Below are 13,494 nucleotides of genomic sequence, written 5' to 3'. Positions count from 1 at the left end.
TCAGCACAGCACGGGAGGCCGGTCTGGAACAGGCTCGGCCGTCCTCCTGGTGCAGCGTCTGTCCTTGCGGTTTCCCCCGCTGAGGCGTCAGAGGCGGCCCGGGCCCTGCCCCTGCCCGCCCTCTTCTCTAGAGAAGCTGCGGCTTCCACCAGCCGCTGAGGGACCGGGCCGAGAGGTCGGCACAGCAGCGGCAGGTCCTTAGGTGGCCCGTGTGGCCAGGGCCCTGCGTGAAAGGCGGGTCTGATGAGGGAGGCAGGTCGGGGCGTGCAGGAGGCACCTGCCTTCTCTCCTGTTCTCTTGTTTTTGCTGCTGTGGATGACTCCGCCAGCTGGCATCTCATCTCCACGACTTTCTAGACAGCCTCGGGCCACAGGGACCTTGTCCAGGCTGAAGCCCCGTGCAGTGGCCACTGGGCCCCAGCCTAACAGCTCCTGAAGCCACGGGGCTCTTGGCTCCTGTGGAGAAGTGCTTCTCCTGGGGGCCGAGTGGGGCTGAGACAAGGCCCGACACAGTGAAGCAGCTGCTGCCACGCGCACGTCGGCAGGGGCTAAGAGCCCGGCGCCTGGCAGCCGGGGAGCGCAGTGGGAGCTCTGCCCAGTCACCATCCGCAGCGTCAGCCTCCAGCCTGTCCGGGGGAGAGGAGCCCCTCACGGGCTGGCTCGGTGAGGACCGAGATAACGCAGGTGAAGCTCGCAGCGCACCCCGGGCCCCAGGAAATCCGGCCACGCGCAAACGGCAGGCAGTGCTTCACCGCCAGCACGTGTCTCACTATTCATTTGTAAGGCCATGAAATGCAAAGTTCTAGAAATCTTATAGCGGGAACCAGCGTTATTCACACGGCACTTGCTGCAGTCCACGTTGCAACCCCAAGGAGGAGGCGACCGTGAAGAGCTGGGGCAGGCGGTCCAAGGGCCTGTGAGGAGGGTGGGAGGGGACAGCCAGGCTCACAGCCGCACGGGGGTGAGCGGCTGCAGAAGCCCCGGCGCGTACTGATGCTCACGGCAGGGTCCTGAGAGAAGGAGCACCCCGCCTGCTGCTCTCTGCTAAGCAACCTGCAGCTGCAAAGACTTTTGGGCAGCAATTGCTTCCATCGGGTCAACCAGATGACCAAGCCATGAACCTTGAGCACAAGCATCCATCTTGCTAATTGCACCTGCCACGCCGTTTGCTTCTTCTGTTCCCAATCACCCTCCTTTCCAACACTATTACGGTTAAGTGGCCAGAACACACACGGTGACAGGTTTAGTGTTTCCCTGGTGGTTTCTATAACTGGCTGCAACTTTGCGGTAGCGGATCGTGATTTATTTGTCTTACACTGTGGCACAAAACCTTTTAAATGCAAGGGGAAAAACACAAGCCCTCTCTAAAGTTTATATACGACCACCTACCACCCCACTCTATGAACTAGACTGAAAGAAAGCCGCTCGGACGAGTGATGGATTTCTTTCTCTTTCTGCAGCTTTAGCGCCATGCACGATCCACTCTGTACCTGGCCTCAGTCGCTGGGGGCTGGTTATGTCCGTGTGATTCGGTGGGAGATGTGGCGCCTAGAGAATAGAGCCCAGGGAAACAATTAAACAGGATATTTGGGGAGGAATTCTACTCTGAGTCCATGGATGCATTTGGGGCATCTCAGAACTCCCTCAAGTCGTGTGTAAAATTTCCTATGTGAAAACACACATGTAGTGCTATCAACTACCATTGATTAGGGGCTTCACCGGTTTCTGAAAAGGATCAGGGATTCCTGAAAGGATTAAAAATGATAGCTTAAGGGAACAAGACCTGCTGTTGCTAAATAAAAAAGAACGCAGGCATAAAGATGCACGTGAACAATGGAACAATATCGAGGGACATCAAGTTTTACATCAGGAATTATAAATAAAAAGCAAGAGATGTTAGAAAATTACTCGTTTGGCTATAAGAGTACTAAGACATCACTTAAAAAGAGAGAGTCTGGGCTATGATGTGGACCATTGACTATGGGGTGCAGTGATGCTCAGAGATGAACTTACCAGGTGCAATGGATGTGTCATGATGATGGGAGAGAGTGTTGCTGTGGGGGTAGTGGGGGGCGGGGGCGGTGGGGTTGAATGGGACCTCATATTTTTCATAATGTAATTTAAATAAATAAATAAATAAATAATTAAAAAAAAAAAAAAAGCTATGAAGATGAAGAGATTCTTGTGGGAGTTAAAAATGCAGCAATGCCAAGAAGAATGGGAGAAATAGTCTTGGAGAACAGTTGTGAGCAAAATGGAGGAAGACACTCGTCAGACTGCCACGTCTGCCAGCCCTTCCAGTGCCCGTGAGGTCGAGGGGCTGTGCCGAGGGAAAAGGCCGGGCGCTGGGCAAGGAGAGGCAGGGACAAGGACAGGACACCGCCCAACCCGAAAGCATCGAGGCGCAATCCAGGCCTGCATCCGGCCAGGTGGCCAGGCGGGACACGCGCAGCCAGGACGGCTGCGCCGAGCAGGCTGCGGGCAGAGCCCAGGGAGCCAAGCCCACGTGTCCCTCGTCTTCTCCCAGAAGCACTTCCGGACAGCGGGGCGGGAGGGTCTTGCTGCGCTGAACGGGGACAGGACAGAGCTCGAGGCCACCGAGGGAGCTGGAACCCGTGGGGCAGGAGAGCAGAGCACGAGGCGGAGGCGCTCCAGCCGGCTGCGGGCTCTGGGCGCCGGCCAACAGGAGCCGCGAGACGCCGGGAGGAGGGGCGATCAGAACATGAGGGGAGGGCGGAAGGCGCGCCCCACGCCAGGGGGCCGAGGGGAGCGGAGACCCAGGGGAGCGGAGACGGCGCGGCACGCGCCAGGACAGCAGGGCCCTGGCGGAGGCTGCAGGGGCAGAGCCTGGACGCTGGGTTGGCGATGGACTCTCAAGCCACAGCAAGAGAAAGAGCAACGAGAGAAACAAGAGCATCTGACGTCATCAAATCTAAAACTTCTGTGCTTCAAAGGCACTTCCAAGAAAGTAAAAGGACAGTCCACAGAATGGGAGAAAACATTTGCAAATCATGTATCTGATAAGAGACTTGTATCTAGAACATATAAAGAACTCATTCAATCTGACAATAAAAAGACAAATGACTCAAGTAAGAATTGGGCAGAGGATCTGAACACACATTTCTACAAAGACACACAAATGTCCAAAAAACAAAACACAAGAAACGATGCTCAACATCACTAGTCTTAGCGAAATGGAAATCAAAACCATAATGAGGGAAGCAGATGTGGCTCAGGTGACTGGGCTCCCGCCTACCACATGGGAGGTCTGTGGTTCGGTTCCCGGTGCCTCCTAAAGAAGACAGCAAGCTGGCACGATGGGCAGCAAGTTGACAAAACAAGACAACACAAGAAGGAAAACATGAGAGACAACAAAGCAGGGAAGGGAGGTGGCTCAAACAATTAGGCACCTCCCTCCACATCAGAGGTCCTGCGTTCAGCTCCCGGTGCCTCATGAAGACACAGCACACAGCAAGTGCAAACAAAGAAGGCATGGGGAGAAGTAAAATCAATCTAAGAGAAAACCCAAACCATGATGAGATCCAACTCATACTGTAGTGGCTGGATGATACCAAATGTTGGTGAGGATGTAGAGAAACCAGCACCCTCGTGCACTCCTGCTGCATCTGCTTTGGAAAACTGCCTAACGTTCCTCAACCAGTTACCATTTGACCCAGCACTCCACTCCCAGCTTTACAGCACCCGAAGAAGTGGACGCACGTCCAGCACAGCTCGCACGTGAACGCTTAAGCAGCACTAGTCGCCATCGCCGAAGACTGGCCCCCACCCGACGGCCGTCAACTTTGAGCGACGTGGCCTCCCCATGTAAGGGAATGAAATCCTGGTAAAGCTGTAACTTGGATTAACCTTGAAAATATTCTAAGTGAAAAAAGGCCAGTCACAAAAGACCACACATTCTGTGACTTCATTTGTGTGAAATTTCTAGAACAGGTTAATCCATGAGACAAAAACTATACTAGTGGTCACTCAGTACTCCAGGGGTGAGGAGGTGGAGAGTGTAGAACGTACAGGTTATTTTTCTTGAGGTGATAAAAATGTCCTAAAATTGTGGTGATGGCTGTACAACTCTGTGAAACTAAAAGGCATTGAATTAAATAAACACGTTACTTGGGAATTGCGTGGTACACGGACTCCACTTCAATAAAGGCAAATATAGTGCAACCAAGTGGGTTTTAGCAACGTCAGCTGAAGATCCAAAAAAATCAACATCAACAGATAGAGAAGACGCCCTAGTTAGCAACTAGTTACCAATCATGAAAAATCAACGGAACTCACAACATCAGCAGATACGGAAGTGTTTCAGTTGTCAGCTGCTGTGTGACACAGCGCCCAAACCTGGAGGAGTAACAGCCACCGCTTACGACCGCCCGGGTCTCGGCCGGCAGGAGCGGGCCGCCCCTGCGGAGGCCGGGCCGTGTCCCGCGGGTGCCGCCAAGCGCCAGGCAGGGCTGCGGAGGACCCACCTCATATCTCAGGCCTCGGAGCCCACACGGGGGCCTCTCCACGGGGGTGTCCCCAGACGGCAGCCAGCTGCCCCTGCAGCCAGGGTCCAAGAAAGCGTGCCAAGGCTGGAGCGTGCAAGCGTCTTCACACCCGATGCTGCACGCTCCCGGTCAGCAGACCAGCCCGGGGACCACACGGTGTGAGAACCCGGGGGCAGGGACCTTGGGGGCCGTCCTAGAGGCCGGTGACCAGGAGGAAAGTCACACGATCACCTCAACAGGTGCAGAAGCGCCTGTGACAACAAAATCCCCACCCAGCAACAAGACACGGATGGAAATTTCCTTCACCTGATTAACATTTTGCCTGAAAACCCAGAGCTAGCAACACCTTCCCTGCAAGACAGAGACAAGAACATGCCCATCAAGCACGTCTTTTCCACAATGTGAAGGTCCTAGCCAGTGCAATAAGACAAGAAAAATAAATAAAAACCATAAATACTGAAAGGGGATGGTCTTTATTTGGAAACAACATGACTGTATGCAAAGAAAACTCCAGGGAAAGCCATAGGAATCAAGGTTAATTTACAAAAATAGTTGTAGTTCTATATACTTGCAACAACTGAAAATGAAGTTTAAAAATATCATTTAGAAAAAAAATACCATTGGCATTAGCATCAAAAACATGACAAACTTAGGGATAAATTTAACGAAATATATGCACAACCTCTAAAGTGAAAATTTTCTGAGAGAAAATTGAAAAGACCTGAATAAATGGATAGGCATACCACGTTCACAGATTGGAAGACTATTGTTAATATGCTAATTCTTCCACTGGGACCTGTCAATTCAGTGCAATCCCCATCAAAATCCCAGCTGGCTGATTATAAAGTCTGCGTGAGTAGGGGACCTAGAATAGCCAAAACAGTCTTGAAAATATTAGAGGACTTGCATTTTATGAGATTTCAAGACTTACTAAGAAGTGACAAAAATCACAGGGAGGTGTTGCTGTTATAAAGATAGATCAATGGAACATGATATGTGGTTCAGAAATACACCAACACCTACACAGTAAATTATTTGACCAAGGAACCAACGCGGTTCAATGGGAAAGGAAAGTTTCTACAAGTGGAGCTGCAGCAATTATTTATAGAGAGCTGATCTCACACCACACACAAAAACTAATCTGAGCTGATCACTGAGGCACGAGGGGGGCGGTTCTCTCTATTTTCACTGTTATCTCAAAGGGACTCAGACCAGCTCACAGCACAAGGCTGGTGCTGAATCAGTATTTGCTGAACAAAGCGCTTTGTGCTGCTGCTGAGATGGAGGATGGCAGAACAGGCTCAGTGAGGGAGATGAGCGTGCTTCGGTCCCAGGAGCTGGGCCAGTCTTCAGGAGCTGAAAATCCCAGACCCGAGAGGAACCCACGCAGAGCAGGCCGTGAGCGCGGGCGGGGGCACAGGTGGCAGAGGCCCTGCTGCCTGGGGAGACAGCTGGACACGCGCACTTGAGGGCTCCAGCCATGTGCGACCACTCACCTGTGGTCCTGGACTGCCGGGCTACTGGGCAAAGAAGCACTGGAGAGCACGGCAGGGGCAGGGAGAGCAGCCGGACGGCACGTCGCTGCGTGGTGGTCAACTAGTGCGCAGCTGCTTGTTTCTCTCACAAGATGACTCCCCAGGGGCAGGGGGGCGTCGGTTTCACTGACTGTTCTCCCCAGCCCCAGGCCCACTTGGCAGTGGTGGCCAGGGGACAGGACAGGCAAAGGGGGTGAGGGCCACCCACCCCCCAACCAGGAACAGCAGATGCAACAGAGCTGAGGGGCCCGGCTCCCTGTGGGCACGGGCCACCCCCAAAACGCAACAGGGACGGTGCTTTTACGCAGCAGAGAGAGGCCGAGAAGGAAGCTGCACAGGCCTGACCATCTAACTCGCTCTTTCCCTGTGGGGGAACAAAGCGCTGGAGACGAGGCTGGGAAGGGGGACACCCCACAGGTGCCTTGTGCACACGCGCAGGGGCCAGAGCCACTCGCAGACGGGCCTACGCACTAGAGAAAGGCAAACTGGGCACTCGGTGCTGCTGGCAGGCATCCCCCCCAGTGCCCAGGGCACTGGCCTGCTCACCGCCTGGCCACTCCACACCGCACCTCCCCTCCCCAAGACGGACACCCCAGGCAGAACACAGCACCCCAGCATTTAAAAACCCACGCCTCAAGCATGTGCTGGAATGTGTAGAACGGAGCATGTCAAGAAATACCAAGTATAGACCTGACAGGAATCACTTCCAATTACTATCTAAGATCATGGAAAGCAAAGATCACATATTATTTTTTGGCAGAAAGAATATTAAAACAGAGAAATGTAAAATGTATCATATTAACATAAAACTCAAAGTTTAGTAAACATTTTTTATATCCTGCTATTTCTTTATTTTCCAAAGGATGAAACTCAGGCATTACTTGGAACCACTGTTACCCATCCGCATCGAGGGGGTCATGGGGACGGCCCCACCTGGACGGTGACACGGGGCAGGCGCCTAGTGCCCACGCGGCCTGGCCCAGCCCCGGGACCCTGGCCTGCATCACAGCTGAGACGTGGGAGGAAGGCGCCTGTGAACCGAGGCCGTGACCTCTGCCAGGAGGGCTGGGGGGTGGGGGGCGTGGGCAGCAGCCCCCGCGTGCCAGCTCGCAAGCCGGGGTTCCCGGTGCACCGGGGCCAGGTCCACGCCCGCGGGACCCAGAGCTTGTCCAGACTGCGAGAGGCCTCCTCACCTGCCCCATGCCGCCCTCCCCGCGCTCAGCACCCACGCGGCCCCGCCCTCGGGAAGCGGGCGTGAGGTCAGGGAAGCTGCGCCTGGATGACAGCGGGAGGGGCCTCGGGATTCCCCAGACCTGCCAGACCTGCCGGGGGCGGAAGGAGCACCCGCCCAGCGGAACCCACCCAGCCGGGGCCGCCACCCCGCCCGCTCTCCCCTCCTGCTCTGGGCTCGCCCCCCCACCCCTGCCCACGGACCCCTGCCCACCCTGGAGCTCCTATAGGCCGGAGGGCGGAGGCGGCCCTGGGGGTGCTCCAGGCAAGGGTCCAGGCGAGGGTCCAGCCGCGGAGCCGCCGAGGAGCAGGGCGCGTGGGGCCCGGGGGACAGCTCCAGGGCGCCCTGCCTCTCCGCCATCCCCCACCCCGCCGCACACAGAGGGGCGCCTGTCCCGCCTGGCGCTCCTAAATCGGCGTCTGCCAACGTTGCCCGTGGGGGACAGAGACCCGGGTTCTGGGACCCGGACATCTGGGGGCTGCTGCGCAGCCACCCACACCGTCTGGAAAAGCCGACTGTCCGTGGGGAGGGGTCCGCAGCTCCAGCCCTCGAGTCTCCCCCGGGGCCTCCGCACACGCCGGGACTCACCCTCCTCCTCCTCGGCTCACCCTGGAGGTCAGGCGGTGCCTGCCCCCGCGCCCTCGGACCCCTCGCGCCCTCGGCCACTTCCAGCGGGCGTCCCCCTCAGGCGGGACCAGGCAAATCAAGAATGACCAGGCAAATCAAGGGGTTAAAGGCTCTCCCCTCACTTCCACTCCTGAGTGAGAAACAAACTGTTACTAGGATAACGCAACGCTGGACGGACCTGACTCCACGCAGTGCGTGGGCAACGTGAGGCTACCTCCAAGCACGCAGGCCTGCAGGCCCGGCAGGCTTTTCCCAGCAGGGGGCACCCGACATGAGGATCTGCAGTCACCCCACGAAGCCTCACCGCCAGGAACACGGAACCAGTAAGACGCTGCACGCACGTCCCCCACGCCGCCCGCTTGTCTCCCACGCCGCCTGCTCGTCCCCTCTCCCCCAGTCACGCTGACCGAGGCGGCACGCCGTCCCGGACGAGCCTTTGAAACCCCGCGAGGACGGGCCTCGGGCCTGGAGAGCTCGATTGGCCGACTGGGAGGGCGGCGGGATCCGCGTTTGGAAAATGCCCCCCGCAATGACACCCGCACGCCCTGGCGTGTCCCCCGCTTTTGCCAGAGCGCCTCCTAACCCTGCGCTTCTGCCAAGGCAGGCCCGACCCCCCCGACGGAGAGAGGCCGCCGGAGCGGCGGGGGCCGCGGCGCCACACGGCAGCTCTGCAGAGAGCGCGGGCTGCGGCCCCCCACTGCGTCCAGCGCCAGGACGCCCACCCCGCGCTCCCTTCACCTCCAGGGCCGCACGCGGCCGGCCCGCGTCAAGCTCCGCCTGCTCGTCCGCTCCGCACTGGGCCCGAGCCAGCCGGCACCTCTGGGGCACCGGGCCAGGGACCCCGACCTCAATGAACCCCTGAAGGACGCCGGGGTAGACTCATTTTTAAGATTACGGTGTTTGCGAACAGCAAAGCAAACCACAGCAGCGTGAGAAAACATTACGCCTGAGCGCGGGTCCAGGGCTGGAGAACGGAGGGTGCGGGACCCGCGGAGACACAGGAGGGGCTCGGGGAGCCCGGCAAGGGCAGCGCCGCTGCAGGTAGGGCACCCCGAGGAGGCGGAGGGCCGCGTGGGCGGAGGGCGGGGACGGGGCGAGGGGCGGGGAGGGGAGGGCTGCGCGGGGTGAGGGCAGGGGCGAGGGGAGGGCGGGGCGAGGCCTGGCTGACAGATATGGCAGGAGAGACAGCACTGCGGCGCTAGCTGCCCAGAGACCCAGGACACCGGCTGCTGCAGCTGCTCAGCCCGCGCCAGGACAGCCCGCCGGGGAGAGCTGAGCCCTGGCTGGAGCCGGCCACGGCGTGCACGGTGTCCTGGCGGAGGGCTCTGGCAGTGCCAGCACCAGTGCCGAGCACACGCCTGGCTCACCCAGCTCCGGGGGCAGCACGGTGAGGCGGTTGCCCTGGATGTGCAGCTCCTTGAGCTGAGTCAGCTCCCCGGTTTCCTTGGGCAGCGAGATCAGGTCGTTGTCCCTGAGGCTGAGCTGGAAGGGAGACAGATGCACTGTCAGCGGCTCAGCACCTGGGACCGCGCCAGAGGGGGTGCTCCAGAGGGGTATGCTACAGGGGTGCACTTGAGAGGCTGCACCAGAGGGGCTGCTGCTCCCAGAGGAGCTGCACTGGAGGGGCTGCTTCAGAGGGGAGCCCTAGAGGGCTACTCCAGAGGGGGTGCACTAGAGGGGCTGCTCCAGAGGGGTATGCTACAGGGGTGCACTTGAGAGGCTGCACCGGAGGGGCTGCTGCTCCCAGAGGAGGTGCACTGGAGGGGCTGCTCCAGAGGGGAGCCCTAGAGGGCTACTCCAGAGGGGGTGCACTAGAGGGGTGCACCAGAGGGGTTGCTCCAGAGAGCCCTGCACCCCCCTCACACGCCCTCACCCCTGGCCCGGTGCTTCCAATCCATTTACGAGTATGGATGAACATGCAGCGGCTCATTTCTGCAAACCAAACTGTCCTCCTCAAATTGACCTGATTCCACTCTTACAAGGGATGCAGAAGTGAATTGATTTTCTAAAGATTTAGATAAATTACTTACTATCTGCAACTTGGTGAGCTTCCCGATATCTGGTGGCAGAATTTCAAAATCGTTGTCACTTAGATAGAGGGCACGCAGGGTGGCTGCAAATTAAACAGCAATAGATGAGCCGAGGGCAGGGGTGGGCCAACTGGGGATTGGTCGATAGCAGGGAGGCCGCGCTGATTAATGGCTGAGCTGCGGAGGGCCTCTGGTGCCCCTGGGCCCACAAGGGCCACAGGCAGGTCAGGCCAAGTCTCAGGCACAGGCGTGGGCGCCCGGGAGCACAGCTACAGCCCGAGGTCACACACAGCTAGCACACATGCACAGGCATGCCCGGGAGAGCAGCTACAGCCCAAGGTTGCACAGTCAGCACACGTGCACAGGCATGCCCGGGAGAGCAGCTACAGCCCGAGGTCACACACAGTTGGCACGCATGGGCAGGCATGCCCAGGAAAGCAGTTAGCACGTGTGCACAGGTATGCCCAGGAGAGCAGCTACAGCCCGAGGTCACACACAGTTGGCACGTGTGCACAGGTGTGCCTGGGAGAGCAGCTATAGCCTGAGGTTGCACAGTCAGCACACGTGCACAGGCATGCCCAAGAGAGCAGCTACAGCCCGAGGTCACACGCAGTCAGCACGCATGGGCAGGCGTGCCCAGGAAAGCAGCTAAGCCTGAGATTACACACAGTCAGCATGTATGGGCCAGTGTGCCTGGGAGAGCAGCTACAGCCTGAGGTCACACGCAGTCAGCACGCATGGGCAGGCATGCCCAGGAAAGCAGCTAAGCCTGAGATTACACACAGTGAGCATGTATGGGCCAGTGTGCCCGGGAGAGCAGCTACAGCCTGAGGTCACATGCAGTCAGCACGCGTGGGCACCTGCTACGCATGGCAGCTCCAAAATGCTTTCAGAAAATGGCTTTTTCTCCACCCCTGATTTGAATTTATTACTCTATTTGCATCCGCAGTAAAAGAGGGAAAACCACGGAGTCACGTATCAATACCGGGAGCAAAAGGGCTCTTCCACGCAATACAACTGCTTTCAAGAAAAAGAAAGAGAAAGTCTTGCTAGTGAGGCAGCCTCTGGTTTCTACAGACTGCGGGCAGAAACAACGGAGACTAAGTGGCCGGATGGGGCCAGGGAGGCGGCTGTAACTTGAGCAGACTCTCAGTGACCAGAACCTCGTTCCAAAACTCCACGACGACATCGTGACCCCAAATCACTGAAGACAAAATCCTAAAGCAGTTTTTCATCGTCAACCAAAAAGAGAACATACACTTAGAAGTACATTTTATTTGGTTTGCTTTCAGACACTTAATTACAATCTTAGGTTGTTAATTTTAATAAATCAGGATATTTATAAATAATCTTCTCAAATGAAAATCAAGGCACATGGTCCAAGAAAATATTTTAGAGTTGGCTTCTCGTGCCTGGGGAGATCTGGGAAAGAACACAAATTTGAGAGGAGCGTGGCCTGGCGGACGCTCGCAAAGCCTCACTGCCACGACTGGAGCCCCCCAGGGAGCGCCCCTCCCCAACTACCTGCCGACACAAGGTCCTGGAACGCCCCTTGACCTGGTGTTTATGAAACATTGCAGCAAAAAATGAGTTTGCTCTGAAAGGATAAAGCATGCTCACGTGTGACTAACAATTTCTTTGCCCTGGACAAAACAGACAGCCTCGGTGACGTTTTTGTAAAGGCTGTTACTGGTCTATGAGCAGATTATTTTATAAACAACCGGTTGTACTGTGTTTGGGTGAACATCCAGAGCCAATGGCAACAAGGGATTTTTGTTGTTGCTGCACACTTTACCACAAAACGTGGGACAATCTCACTTAGGCACGTAGCCTCTCGTGGAAAGGAACATAGTATCACTAAGCCCGTCTCAGCCACAGACCAAACGCACATGCCTCGTGCTGGGCAGGAGTAGTCAATAGGGATTTCTGAAGGAAACAATGTTATGTGACCAATAAATCCTCTTGGAGTTTGGGCCCTGGCAACACATTTCATTTTTAGAATGCAAAGCACCATTTCAAGGAGATGTATGAATTACAAGTTTCTTACTAAGATAGAAGAAATTTCCAGGAAGAGAATTTTCATTCAAGTTGTTGTACGTCAAGTCAAGGACCTCAAGAGCAGGGAGAGAGCCGAATCCTCGTGGCAGCATGCTCAGCCGGTTCATCCTGCAGATGGGACAGAGACAGTGATACCTCAGAGGGCGGCCGGGCACTGCCAGGCACTTAGAGGGCGGCCGGGCCAGCACCGGGTGCTCAGGGAGGATGGCCGGGCCTGCACCAGGTGCTCGGAGGACGGCCGGGCCAGCACCAGGTGCTCAGGGAGGACAGCCGGGCCTGCACCAGGTGCTCAGGGAGGATGACCGGGCCAGCACCAGGTACTCAGGGAGGACAGCCGGGCCTGCACCAGGTGCTCAGAGGACGGCCGGGCCAGCACCAGGCGCTCAGAGGATGGCTGGGCCCGCACCAAGTGCTCAGAGGATGGCTGGGCCTGCACCAGGTGCTCGGAGGACGGCCGGGCCTGCACCAGGTGCTCAGAGGATGGCCGGGCCTGCACCAGGTACTCAGGGAGGACAGCCGGGCCAGCACCAGGCGCTCAGAGGATGACCGGGCCCGCACCAAGTGCTCAGAGGATGGCTGGGCCTGCACCAGGTGCTCGGAGGACGGCCGGGCCTGCACCAGGTGCTCAGAGGATGGCCGGGCCTGCACCAGGTGCTTGGAGGACGGCCGGGCCTGCACCAGGTACTCAGGGAGGACAGCCGGGCCAGCACCAGGTGCTCAGGGAGGACAGCCGGGCCTGCACCAGGTGCTCAGGGAGGACGACCGGGCCAGCACCAGGTACTCAGGGAGGACAGCCGGGCCTGCACCAGGTACTCAGGGAGGACAGCCGGGCCTGCACCAGGTACTCAGGGAGGACAGCCGGGCCAGCACCAGGTGCTCAGGGAGGACAGCCGGGCCAGCACCAGGTACTCAGGGAGGACAGCCGGGCCAGCACCAGGTACTCAGGGAGGACAGCCGGGCCAGCACCAGGTGCTCAGAGGACGGCCGGGCCAGCACCAGGTGCTCAGAGGATGACCGGGCCTGCACCAGGTGCTCAGGATGGCTAGGCCAGCACCAGGTGCTCAGGGAGGACGGCCGGGCCAGCACCAGGTGCTCAGAGGACAGCCGGGCCAGCACCAGGTGCTCAGGGAGGATGACCGGGCCAGCACCAGGTGCTCAGAGGACAGCCGGGCCAGCACCAGGTACTCAGGGAGGACAGCCGGGCCAGCACCAGGTGCTCGGAGGACGGCCGGGCCAGCACCGGGTGCTCAGGGAGGACGGCCGGGCCTGCACCAGGTGCTCGGAGGACGGCCGGGCCAGCACCAGGCGCTCAGAGGACGGCCGGGCCAGCACCAGGTACTCAGGGAGGACAGCCGGGCCAGCACCAGGTGCTCAGGGAGGACAGCCGGGCCTGCACCAGGTGCTCAGGGAGGATGACCGGGCCAGCACCAGGTACTCAGGGAGGACAGCCGGGCCTGCACCAGGTGCTCAGAGGACGGCCGGGCCTGCACCAGGTGCTCAGAGGACGGC

At 58.1% G+C, this 13,494-nt stretch overlaps 1 protein-coding gene across 1 annotated transcript in view; it reads right to left on the bottom strand.

Moving 5' to 3' along the window:
- RSU1 (Ras suppressor protein 1) overlaps positions 1 to 13,494 on the bottom strand; it is a 94,304-nt gene that overhangs the window by 58,018 nt on the left and 22,792 nt on the right. Inside the window, exons 5-7 of the mRNA XM_058297913.2 lie at positions 11,975 to 12,093; positions 9,928 to 10,010; positions 9,265 to 9,379 (exon numbers count right to left, since the gene is read on the bottom strand). Coding sequence (XP_058153896.1) covers positions 9,265 to 9,379; positions 9,928 to 10,010; positions 11,975 to 12,093 — 317 coding nt within the window. The remainder of the gene's footprint in view (positions 1 to 9,264; positions 9,380 to 9,927; positions 10,011 to 11,974; positions 12,094 to 13,494) is intronic.

This window comes from Dasypus novemcinctus, chromosome 5 (assembly GCF_030445035.2).
Source record: "Dasypus novemcinctus isolate mDasNov1 chromosome 5, mDasNov1.1.hap2, whole genome shotgun sequence".
Classification (NCBI taxonomy): Eukaryota; Metazoa; Chordata; class Mammalia; order Cingulata; family Dasypodidae; genus Dasypus; species Dasypus novemcinctus.
Note: the sequence above shows the minus strand (reverse complement) of the source record. Positions and strands in the feature narration are given on the sequence as shown.